Raw genomic sequence first — 13420 nt, forward strand, 5'->3', positions numbered from 1 at the left:
GAATATAAAATAAAATAAAAATGAGTTTATCTTTTAGATAGATAAAAGCAAATAAATATATGTATAAAAACACTTAAAATATACAGTATATAATACTGTATATGCATTTTTAGTCATATGAATTATATGAATTATACTTCCTGACAGCCAGAGGGAAATTGCTTGGTGTAGACAAATGGGACATTAAATGCTCAATGTATTTTAAAGATGAAGCCCTGTCCTGTAAATGGCGACTGTGACTCATAGCTATGAAGGTGACCTGCTGAAATTGCTCTCTTCATTAGAGCAATATGTCTCTTAAAATTACTTTAAGAAAATCAATAGTCATACTTCAGCATTATAATGTTTGCACGGTGACAGCTGTGCTAGTCTTGTTGACTGCTGGATTTGTTGTTGGCTGGTTTGCATTGACTGTGGAGCCTGTCTTGGTCTTCTTTAGGAACTTCAGGTGTACAAAGAGTAGAATTATTTTTGGGATTGCCAAAAATTCATTACATATTATATCAAAAATATAATCGAGTGCTAAGTGGACCCCTGTCCCAAATGTTTAATTGAAGTAGACTTTGAAGCATCCTTGAGGTCCACAGGACCATAAAATATCCCATTTGTCACTTTGTGCCCGTTATGCATCCTCAATGCATTTTTTAAATTAAATTTCAAAAGTCAAAGCATTAATTCACTCCCTTGTTGCCAGAGAACAAGTTTGGGAGAGCATGGTTGAGGATCGGCCATCCTCGCAACCAAAGCAAGACTATGAGCTTCAGCATGGTGTGGTAAATCTATAAACAAATGGATGCATGATCTCTGAGCTTGTTCAAGAAAGAACGCACCTTTTAACATAAGCGATGCGTTTTCTCTCTGTTTGCTGCTTTGTGTTTCACCGCAGGAGATGTGGCGATGGCTTGTGGTATAAGGTCAGCTGGCGAGAGCTGTATCCTGACATCCCAAAACCCACAAGGCCTAGCAGCATGGCAAGGCGGGGTACAACGGGCCCCTCCCTCTGCAAACCGGTCCGCGCCGCCTGAGTCTAAAAGCAAAAGGTCAAAGGTCAGTGTCCATGGCTCTTCTATGAGCATGAGATGAGAGAAGATCGATCCAGGAAGCAGTTCTCAGAAATACATGCTATTTCAGACAAGTTTCAGAAGTATTACTGAATTTCCTAGATCAGGATTAAGACTTATAAGAAGCTTATCAACATAAATATAGTTTCATAGCAGTTTCCATGAATACGATTTAAAGTGCAAACAATTGAGTGTATATTACACTCAATTACTATATATAGTGCTTCCAGTTTGAACCTTCCCTTAAAAAGGGAAGAATCATTTATATCATGTAAAAACATTATTAATGGAAACAAACACCAAAATGCCAACGGTGCTTAATTCCAGCCGAATCTGTTTCCTAAAATAGCTACAAAGAGAGTTTTAGAGATTTGGAGCAAGCGTCTCATGTCATTGGGCTCGAGATCCATTTTCTTGTGGATACAAGACTGTGATTCTGATATAAAACAATAAAATAAAAAAAAAGCCTTTCAAATTCCACAGGGAAACAACTATTGCAAATATTGTTATTTCAGTGTTTTTTATTGATTTTAATTCAAGTAACAGTTAAACACTTGAAATATAAATTAATTTGCTTTATAAATTAATAACAAATAATATTTCTATTTATTATTATTATTATTTATTTGGTCTAATTTGGTCTCATCTGTATCTGCTTTACTGTGATTTATTTCTGCCCTACTGTATCTCTTATATGCTCAGTCACTTTGATTTTTTGATGCTTACTTGTATATCAAACTACATACATTACCATACATTACAAGAATACAATGCATACATGCTGGATGTTTGCTTGGGGTCTAAGATATATATAAAAAAAAATAATAATAATAGAAGAACATTGGTATTTCCTCTTAAGAGAATTCATTATAACAAAAGCATGTTTAGATTTTCAGACTCCATAGAAAATTTTGCTAAGTCATTTTCCACATTTTGGAGAAGGCTCATTTAGTTTGCTCAGGTACTAGAAACTGGACACTCACCTGCAGGTATCGAATGTATCCAGGTGTCAGGAGAGGAACGCGGAAGAACATCTCAGCAGTGTCTCTTGGAGCAGATCAGTCCCTCTGGCCAGAAAACCAAAAAGTTCCCATCCACACACACGCACACAGACACATAAGACGGATCTGTCACTGCTCTTCAAAAACTTGCAGACTTATAAAGCTTTGGGTGCTTATATCACTGGTCACATGTCCTCATGAAATCCTGTCCTTCTTTTTGTGAAGGGATGGTATGTGTGCCCGATGTGCGCCCGAAGCATTTCTGGAATACAGGCCAGATATTTAAGTTAAAACTATTGTTTTGGCCAACATAGATTGCAATTTATGAATTGTATAAAATGGCTCTGTCTCTGTGCTTGAGCCCAGCTAACAAAAACATGTTTCAAGAATATTATTTCTGAATGTTGTTTGAGAGTTCAAAATGTCAGTTTTTAAACATTTCGAAAAAAAATTTCTTGGTTATGGAAACATCAGAGAAACATGTAATGGTTCATTTGATCATTTTTCAAACATGGGAATGTTACTTTTGAATGTTCTCTGAACGTTCTGAAACATGCAGTAAATAATAGTGTTTAAAGAAAAAAACTTTCTATGAACGATGAATAATAATGTTTTAGTTATAGAACTTTATGAAATACCAGCAACTTTGAATGAATGTTCTATTAGTGTTACTGGAAGAACATTTTTTCAGAACTTTGAGAAAACCTTAGCAGAACATTAGGCTATCCAAAGTTCTGAGCTGAGAGCTTACTCTGTCAGAAGAAATCGACACTCGCTTGCGGTGTCCGATTCGTAAATGTGATGATTCTTTTCAAAGAATCTATTAAATCAGTTCACTAATCGTGCTAATTAGTCACTGTGACAACTTGCCCCAACCATATATCTTGAAAAATACCTGTTCAGATATTATGATCGCCATATAATATTACTAGAACCCTTTCTCTCAAATACAACTCTGATTTTAGAAGACTTTCATGACATAGCACTTAATCATTAATTGTATAATTCATTTTTCTACATATAGCCTATATTCACAGCTACTTGTGAACTAATGAACTATCCTGATTGACATTTAGGATGCAGAACATTGGATCGGGTCACAATCTGGACTGGACTGGAAAACAGCACTCTGGACGTCATAAAACTGTCCTGCAAGAGGGACAAGAGGAAGAAGTATAGTCTATAAGAAAAAAGGAAAGGAAAAACATGCACACACAATATCATACTATAAGTAAGATTAAATGTAACATATTTCTTGGCCAATTAATATATATGCTGAGATATTTTCACTTTTGCGTTAAGTGCTGCGTTATTGGAAGTTTACCAAGCGATGACTGCATACTGTTATTATTATTTATGAACTACGCTTTCGCCATAAGGAAGTTTATGTCTGCACGACCTAATTAATATTAATCACCTAGCTTTCAAGCGTTTGTTGTCATGTGGAACATATCATTATGAGGTGTAAAAAATATAATTCAGAGAGAATCTTGCAAGATAAGATATATGAGTTGGAACAAGAATGGAGTTTGAAGGGGATTTTGGGGCCAGATGAGAAAATGTGGGAATGTAGTAAGGCTCTCTTTAAGTTTCTTCAAGATACAGGGTTAGAGCACAGTATATAGGTTTATTTATTTATAATTTTTTTTTCCTCAATTATAACCAGTGTTGGGGAAAGTTACTTTTAAAAGTAATGTATTACAATATTGCGTTACTCCATAAAAAGTAACTAATTACGTTAATTAGTTACTTTTTATGGAAAGTAATGCGTTACGTTACTTTTGCGTTACTTTTTAAATCTGGAGAAGGCTTGCTTGTTTGTTTTTAAAATCTTACGTTACTTGTAATATATTACCCCCAACACTGATTATAACTATATAAAGTATATGAACCCATGAAGTTACACACCCCGGTACAGTAGATGGCGGTATGCACCTGAACAAGTTGGTTGTGACCCGCCATTAAAACCAGAAATTCAAATGGACGCACCGAGAGCGTTTGTTGTCCAACCCCAGTGGTGACGTAATTATCATGCGCCAGCAACACGGTAAGACCCACTGAAAGAGGAACGCGGGCCAGATTTGATGTTTGAAATATAACATAAAGCAGAAATAGTCAAGAAATTGTACAGATTGGATACAAGTCAAATATGAGTTTACATTGCGGAGGTGACTCAGGATTATAGCTGCGTATTTCCTTTTGGGGTATGTTTGCAAGTGTCGCAGCATCGCTTCTTGTGAAATCGAAACCTAAAAAGCTGAGTGTTGATTTCACTTTGTGTTTCTGTGTCACACAGTTATGTTTCTGAGACCTTTAGCTTTGTAAGATCCCCCAATAAATTTTAACATTTACAGAAATGCGATATCAAGGAAGATAAACTTAGCTTAATCATTTTCACTATGGCACATTTGAAACCGAAATAGACAATAGTTATATCGCCAAAACAGCTGAATAATTAATGCTAGCTTGGTTTTTATACAGTGGAAGAAATACATGAGAAATGTCCTGCTTGGCGCCTGTTCTGTGTTTCATCACTATTAATTCTACCTGTTGTTTTGACCTGAATATGAAAATCGAAATGTCGAATTTTTGTAAGGAAATGTATAGATTATGATAAATGCAGCACTATTATTTATTAGCATCACGTTTTAAGGTTTTACAGTTTTTTTTTCTTTAAATCTGTTTTTAAACGGTTTTCAGTTTTTAAATCTTAAGAATGGCATGATGAACACAATTATAGAATTCCAGCTCAACATTTATTCACTTATATGGGTATTTGACATATGTGACAAACTGTACTTAATGTAAAACTATTATAGATCACAATTAGCCGATTCTTTTGTAATTATTATGCTTGCAGCTTTTATTAACCGAGATGCGGTATGGAATATTGGATTTTAAGGCAAAACACTACAGGCAAAACCATTGTTTTTGGGCCAGTTTTGGACTATTTTGCTTCCTTAAAATGTATTTTTTCAAAGTAATGGCTAGAAAATATGCAAAATACAAATTTAAGTGCATATTTTATTACACTTTCTGTTACTGTTAATTACAAGACATATTTTAAGGCAGTTGTCTCAAAATTAGTTTTATTCTGATGAACTGTGTCTGAAATCTCCACTTCAGTCACAATTACTTTCTATTTTATTCCTCTCTCTATTTTTTACAGAGGGTTTTGTTCATATAACTTTGCCTGTTTTATACAACATTTTATTCCTGAAAACATAGTGAAGATGTAGAATTTTTCTGCCTGTTGACAGTATTTTCTGATTTATGGAGTAAGGAAAAGAGATTCAAAACCCCCTCTGTAAATACCTTTTAAATCTAATATGTCAACAAAATGAAACAAGAATATCGACCATGGCTTTATCCAATGTTCAGATTTCTGTTCTGGAAATGTGTGCAAATTTAATTTGATAATGTCTCATTTGCATATTTAAATATAACATTTCAGAAACAAGTATTACAAAAAGTTTGTCTTAATGTTCTGTGATTAATCAGCTGGGGAAGTATGATGATATGAATTAATTTTTGAAAATTTTTTTACCCTATTCACTTCTGCTCTCTCGTTTTAAAGAAATAAACTTGCGAAGGCAAAAGGTAATTGTAAATTGTAAAAAAAAAAAAAAAAAAATCCTGGTAAACTTAGGTTACCACTTATAGCACTCAAAATATACACTCTTTTATACGTTAATTGAAATGTTAACCTAAAATCTTGATGATTGTTGAATTTAACACAAGTCCATGTTATGCATCTTTGTTTTGGGTTTTAATCATGTGATCTCATGTTTTTGAATGAATGCAGGATCTTGGACCGCTTGAATTTAAGATGAAGAGACGGGCACAAGCATCAGACGAGCCTCTGAAGAAGAGGAAGGCTGTCCGTGAGGACTCCTCTGATGAAGATGAGGAGTCTTCTCAAAGAACCACCAGTCAGGGTTAGAGAGGAGTTTCCTTATGGCACTTTACACTGTGATGTTCGCGTGTCCAGATACTTTGGTTATATAGTGTAAGTTTCTGTAAGCGTGTCCCATTTTTTGTCTCCCAGACTCAAGTCAGAGTGAGTCTCTCAGCGATGTTGAGGACCACAAACCCAGTTTCTCCAGGCCTTCTAATTCCCAGAATGCCGAGGGCAACGATGCCTCTTCTGAAGCCTCTTCCAAATTTTCTATGTATAACAGAGTCTCTCAGAAACTCATGGTAAAATAAGCACCTCCTGTCATTCCTTTTACTGTCTTGTCAGCCTGTTACATGCATATTAACACATTAAAATGGTCTTCTCCTCTCCTTCCTTCAGGCCAAAATGGGTTTCAGAGAAGGCGAGGGTTTGGGAAAGTTCGGTCAAGGGCGGAAAGAGATCGTAGAAACATCGACCCAGCGTGGGAGGCGAGGTTTGGGTCTGACCCTGAAGGGCTTCCAGGGCGACCTCAATGTAGACTGGCAAGATGAGCCGGAGGTACGGCAACATTTCCAACAGTGTTTCTTCAGTATTAAAACAGAAACCTTAGTAGTCCAGGACCATTATTTCTCCCTCATCTCATTTTTACTCTCAGCCAAGTGCTTTAGAATCAGTGACGTGGTTTCCAGAAAGTTCTCCAGAGATCCCAGATGCAGATGAGCTGAAGGATTGGATGACTGTGGGCCAGGTATTGCAGCACATATTACCTGATGAACTGAAATGATCCGTTTAAGATCAAATGCTTATTCTTTTACTTTTATGGTAAAAAGATTAGTCATCATCTGACTAAAGTTATTTTTGCTCAGTTATTTGTTGTCTCTTGTTCACATGGGTCTGCGGTGCAAACAGTGTTTTATAAATATTAGCTTGACTAATAAACCTCTGCATCTCATAATTGGCTACGATAAAGACCTGACCAACTGTAAATGGGTAGTTGACATGAAAATGCATGCCATGCTGTTTTTCATTTAAACATTTTATCATTCTTTTACAATTATTATATGCTGGGTTCCCTTCCAAATGTTTCCCATTTTTGAAGCACATTTCCATCTTATTTATGTGCATTTTGACTCCAGAAATTTCACCTCAGCCTAGTGCGCATAAATGCATATCAAGTGCTGCCATTCATGTTTTCTTTAGTGAAAATTCAAAATTTGCATGAAAATGATTTAGATTGAAACCCACTTCTTCATGCCACTTTTATGACCTTGTATGATTTAAGAGATTAAATCAAATATTTGTACTTTTATAAATTAATCTCTCATACTGTAGTACTTTTTTACCTGTTACAAAAAAGGGAAAATTAAAATGGTGATAAGTTATAGTATGTAAAATGTATGCTTTCCCCTTTTTTTCACATTAATATAAATTCCCTAATACACTATGTTCAAAAGTTTGGGTTTGGTTAGATTTTTTTTTTTAAATGTTGTTTTTTGCTTGTTGAAAGAAGTCTCTTATGTTCACCAAGGCTGCATTTAAAGATGCAGTAAAAGAGTAACATTGTGAATTAATTACAATTTAAAATAACAGTGTTTTATTTTAAAATGTTTTAAAATAAAAAAGCTAGACTGTTTCTCCAGTTTTCAACGATCCTTCAGAAATCATTCTAATATGCTGATTTGTTGCTCAAGAAACATTTCTTATTATTATCAATGAGGAAAACAGTTGTGCTGCTTAATTTTTGTGTATAAACTGATACATTTTTCATTCTTTGAATAGAAAGTCTAAGCAAAATGCACTTAATTTAGTTTTTTCCCCTGGAAACAACACTAAATATCTTAAGTCAGTTGGCTTATTTAGTAAAAGTATCTTGATTTAAGAATTTTTTGATATTTTGACTAGAAACAAGACAAAAATACTAAGTAAGATAAGCCATTTTTGCAGCATTTATAGAACGTGCGGTTTATGAAAAAAGAAGACGGAGACGGAAATGCTGCAGTAAAGGGTTTATTAATTTGCAACAGGACATTACTGCAGGATAACAAAACAAATATGCAATACAGTTGCCATTTATTATGTGAAAATATAAAATATACAAACAGAAAAAGCCACAGAACAAAAAATAAATAAAAAAAGTAATCTTCTAATCTGCCCACTCTTCTGCATTTGATGAAAGATGAAACAAACATTTAGTCATATAATCTCTATTAGGATAAAATACAGTCCAGCGTACTTTGTACAAAGCACAGCTCAATGGAAGGGTGATGTGGAAAAAGCCTTTTCTGCGTACTGCCAACAAGCAGTCTTGTTTGAGGTATGCAAAGGCTCATCTGGACAAGCCAGAATTATTTTGGAATAATGTGCTGTGGACAGATGAAACTAAGATAAGAGTTATTTGGTCACAACCAAAAGCGATTTGCATGGCGGAAAATGAACACCGCATTCCAGGAGAAGAACCTGCTCCCTACTGTAAAATTTGGTGGGGGATCCATCATGCTATGGGGCTGTGTAGCAAGCACAGGTACTGGAAACCTTGTCAAAGTTGAGGGTTGCATGGATTCCACCCAGTATCAGCGGATTCTTAAGAACAATGTTCAAGAATCAGTCAAGAGGTTGAAGTTACGCCGGGGTTGGTTATTTCAGCAGGACAATAACCTAAAGCATTGCTCCAAATCTACCAAGGAATTCATGCACAGGCACAGATACAATGTTTAGAATGGCCATCACAGTCCCCAGACTTGAATATCATCAAACATCTATGGATTGACTTGAAGCAGGCTGTCCATACTCGGCAGCCACCAAACCAGCAGACATTTTTCATGCACAGACACAGATACAGTGTTCTAGAATGGCCATCCCAGTCCCCAGACTTGAACATCATCGAAAATCTATGGAATGATTTGAAGCGGGCTGTCCATGCTCTGAAACCATCAAAGCTGACTGAACTGGAGACATTTTGCAAGGAAGAATGGTCCAAAATACCTGCAGCCAGAATTCAGGGACTTATCAGTGGCTATAAGAAGCGTCTACAGGCTGTTATTTCGGCAAAAGGAGGCTCTACTAAATATTGATGTAATTATTCCATTGGGGTGCCCAAAATTTTGCACCTGTCTGTTTTTGTTATGATGCACATTGCATTGTTTCTGTTGAATCAATAAATGTTATTTCAGAACTGAAATGTTACTGTTTCCATAAGGTGTAAATTATATCCTAATGAAGTTGCTGCTTCGAAAGCCCAGCAGATTATAAACTGAAATTTTGATAATTATCAGGGGTGCCCAAACTTCTGCATAAAACTGTATTAAAGGGGTGGTTGTTCAGCTTTTTTTCGAAAGCTTGATTGTGTTTATGGGGTGCAGTGTAACATGTGTTCATGCTTCGTAAAAAAAAACAAAACGTATTATTTTCACATATTTTACCTTTATTCTACACCGCTGTTTCCATTCTCGTTAAGACGGTCTGTTGAGTTCCTGGTTCTATGAAGCCCCTCCCTCAGAAATACGCAATGGGCTCTGATTGGTTAGGGGGCTCAGTGTGTTTGTGATTCGCTAACCACGAATCGTGAAATCATAATCAACCACCCCTTTAAAATAGAGAGCAGTTCTTTTAAATTGCAATAATGTTTCACAGTATTACAGTTTTACTGTACTTTTAATCATGTAAATGCAGCCTTGGTGACTCTTTTAACAACATTAAAAATGTTTTTTATTCCAATTTCACTTACAATGGTAGTATAAATGTTTAATCTAGGTATAGAAAAAAAATGTAATTTAAATATTGGTATTTCTTTTGAATGTCTCATTACCGGTGTTTCAGGTGAGGGTGGGATTGATGGCGATGGTGACATCATGCGGCCAGAAAACATCACTGCGTTCCGCAACTTTGTCTTAGACAGCACTGAAGGGCGGGGCCTGCACTTCTTAATGGCAGATGGGGTAAGACATGCTGTTTTGTGATTGGTTTAAATGCGAATATTGTTGTTGTGATTGGTCGATAGATTCTGATGGTGTGTTGCTCATCAGGGTTTTTCTGTGGAGGGCCAAGAGAACATTCAGGAGATTTTGAGTAAACAGCTCCTTCTATGTCAGTTCCTCACTGCCATGTCTGCCGTCAGACCAGGTAATGTGTGTGTTTTTGTTTGTGTGCATATAATGTGCCAATAAAGACTATTCACTCTCTTGGACTTTTTTTTCCAGATTTTTATTGGGGTCCATTTTGCAATAATTAGCACAGAGAAAATGTCAACATTTAATTAAATAATAATAATAATAATAATAATAATAATTTAGTGAGTTTGGGTTTGTCAGACTGATTCAAATCAGTTACTTTTTAAGTTTTTTAAACAATTTAAAAGTAATTTGCTTGTGATTCAGATAGGGCTGGGCGATATAGCTACAAAATTTATCAACGATATGTTTCATATCGTTCGGTATCGATAATTATTGACATTTTTTTTATAGCCTTTTTTAAAACAAAGCAATAGAAAGTTTTTTTTGAATTTAACCACTGTATTTTTAAATCAACCCAATTTATTGAGACAAACAACAAATATTTTTTGTTTTAACAATCAAACACAAAATAAAAATTAAATATCTAATTTCTAATGTTTTATATGCAGATTAAATAGCTTAAACTTTTGGCCTGTTTCCCGAGGCCACAGGAGGGCACAATGAGCAAAACACTGCAGCGCATATAAATTGTCAACACAAGGAAATAACTCTATAAAAAAACGTGCATTACATTTAAATTAACTCATAAAAATCCAATATAATTTCGTAAATTGTATAAACAATTATGAACAAAACAGCATGATGTATGTATGCATTGCTTAATCCAAAGAGCCGAAGCGCCATTCACTCAGATTGCATTTAAAAATATATGAGACGCAGTGAAAAGGAATAAACCTCCACAAATTCGTGATGTGTTTTCTAAAAGTTTAAACTGTTTTAACTTTGCATGGCTTTCTATACATTTCTTGTGTGAGACGTGAGTGCAGCAGTCATATTTGTCCGTCTAGAAAATGCGCTGAATATGCGCTCTGTGTGAATGGCTTGGTTTCGGTTTTAACCTAATCAAGATCTTCTCAGCATTGAGCTTCTATATTTCTCTAGTATTTTGAATAAATAACGCCGCAGCGGCGTGTCTCGTGGGCTAGACTAACAAAACATTAAAATGCAACAACGTCACTTACATCATTATCACCGCATCTCACACGCCACGAATGACGCTCCCTGATGCACACCTAACATTCAAATGTAAATGTTTATTTTAAATTTGATTAATATTCATTCTTTATTCACAATCTCCTTATCACAGGCAGGCACAGTACTCATTTCAGCTTGTGTTTGTGTTTGCTGTCTGCGTCACTCATAGTACGCGCCTATATCGTGCGCTATATCGGAACATTTTTTCTATCGTTATCGCAGTAGGTGTACCGTCAATAAATATCGATACCGTTTTATCGCCCAGGCCTAGATTCAGACTACATTTTTTTTACGTTGTATGCTTGCTGTGATTCAATAGAAAGACTTTACTGTGTGTGCCATTATTTTGTCTATTTGTCTCATTACATTCAGTTCAAGCTTGCAAACTAACTGCAAACTCACTTTTTTTTTTTATTTAATCTAATTGCAGATTCACTATTTGGTAAGATTAGATTTTTTCTGCTCTGTAGATAGTTGTGAAACTCTGGAGTTAATAGGTAGTTCAAATTGGATTGTGTTCATTTGAGATTAGCAGTTTTATTCCATAGATGTTTGAATGGGGGTTTGGATTTTTATGGGCCACCATTTTTTGGGCTTTTTGCATATGATTTGGCCATTTTCTTATTGGAAGATGAGTTGTTGTCTTGGGTAAATTACTCAAAATCCTTTTTTTCCTCAAGGATGTTTTTGGTTTCACTCAGTCTATTTTTTTTTCCTTCCTCTTCATGAGTTTTCGTTCCCCTGATGTTGAAGAAGTATCATTAAAACTTTATCGTGCTCCTCTCTAGGGACGATCGACATCAGTAGTGCATCTTCTATCTTTGTCATGGAACACTGTATCTTCTTTTGGCTTACCATAGGTCTCATGGTTTTTCTTCAGTCCCAGACACTCAGTTTTGGAGGACAGCCAGTTCTTTAACAGCGGCTCCAAATAATCTCATCTCTTTAATGATGTCTTTCTCAAGGCTTTGAAGATTATTTAATGCCTTTTCTTGCCTTGATATTATTGTACAGCCTCTTGTCTCAGATCTGTTTGGATTTTATCTTGGGATGCACCCAGACACAAGTCTATTTATTCTGAAATCCTAATTAGGAAGGTAATTATGTGACTGAGTGAAGACTTGGTTACTTGAGAGCTAATTTTAGCTGTATCAAATCAACGGTAATACTTTTTACGGTTCTAGCATTGAAGAGCCATATTTTAAAACCTTTCTGGAGTACATCTTTTTTTTTTTTTTTTTTTTTAAGTCCACTTCTTGTAGTCAAAAGTTTGTATGTTTAGTTTTACATGAACATTTTTCTATTGTTTCTCTTAACTTTTTATTTGAACAGGCTTTTTTTGTTACTGTGCCTTTAAGATTATATAAATGAGCTATGTTGTGATTGGTTGTTTTCCATTATATGGTCTATTTAAATAGATGAATGTTAATTATTTAAACACTTTTGCTTCAACTTCTCAACTCAAAATCTTTGTGTTTTACAGGAGGCCATTTTGTGTGTAAGACGTTTGACCTGTTCACACCGTTCAGCGTGGGCTTGATTTATTTGCTGTACCTCTGCTTCGAGAGGGTCTCGCTGTTCAAACCCGTCACCAGCCGGCCTGCCAATTCAGAGAGGTTTGTGTTCATCGTCCATGACTCACTTTGAGAGCGTGAGAGAGCTCCTGGCAATGGACACTGAAACTTATATACCTGGGTTTCTCTGTTCAGCATATTAATATATACTTTTTTCTTGACTTGAATGCTATATTTAATTTTTTATTTACACTACCAGTCAAAAGTTTGGAATAAATAAGATTTTTAATGAAAGAACTAGTCTCTTATGGTTTATATACACTACTGGTCAAAAGTTTGGGATCAGTAAGACTTGTAATGTTTTTTAAAGAAGTCTCTTATGCTCATCAAGGCTGCATTTATTTGATCAAAAATACAGGAAAAAACAGTAATATTGCAAAATGTTATTACAATATAAAATAATGATTTCTATTTTAGTATACTTTAAAATATAATTTATTTCTGTGATGCAAAGCTGAATTTCCATCAGCCATTACTCCAGTATAAAGTGTCACATGATCCTTCAGAAATCATTTTAATATGCTGATTTATTATTAGAATTATCAATGTTGGCAACAGTTGTGCTGCCAAATATTTTTTTGGAAACTCCGATATTTTTTCAGGACTCTGATGAATAAAAAGTTAAAAAGAACAGCATTTATTCAAAATATAAATCTTTTCTAACAATATAAATCTTTGCTAT

The 13420-nt window shown here is 35.1% G+C and overlaps 1 protein-coding gene across 1 annotated transcript in view; it reads left to right on the forward strand.

The window, feature by feature from the left end:
• The first annotated feature begins 4089 nt into the window (after positions 1–4089).
• Positions 4090–13420, forward strand: part of LOC107697840 (cap-specific mRNA (nucleoside-2'-O-)-methyltransferase 1-like) — a 16927-nt gene continuing 7596 nt past the window's right edge. Inside the window, exons 1-8 of the mRNA XM_016498690.1 lie at positions 4090–4266; positions 5868–6000; positions 6111–6262; positions 6360–6518; positions 6616–6742; positions 9777–9895; positions 9983–10079; positions 12648–12780. Coding sequence (XP_016354176.1) covers positions 5892–6000; positions 6111–6262; positions 6360–6518; positions 6616–6742; positions 9777–9895; positions 9983–10079; positions 12648–12780 — 896 coding nt within the window. The 5' untranslated portion in view covers positions 4090–4266; positions 5868–5891. The remainder of the gene's footprint in view (positions 4267–5867; positions 6001–6110; positions 6263–6359; positions 6519–6615; positions 6743–9776; positions 9896–9982; positions 10080–12647; positions 12781–13420) is intronic.

Source organism: Sinocyclocheilus anshuiensis, unplaced genomic scaffold (assembly GCF_001515605.1).
Source record: "Sinocyclocheilus anshuiensis isolate Anshui unplaced genomic scaffold, SAMN03320099.WGS_v1.1 scaffold78, whole genome shotgun sequence".
NCBI classification, from domain to species: domain Eukaryota; kingdom Metazoa; phylum Chordata; class Actinopteri; order Cypriniformes; family Cyprinidae; genus Sinocyclocheilus; species Sinocyclocheilus anshuiensis.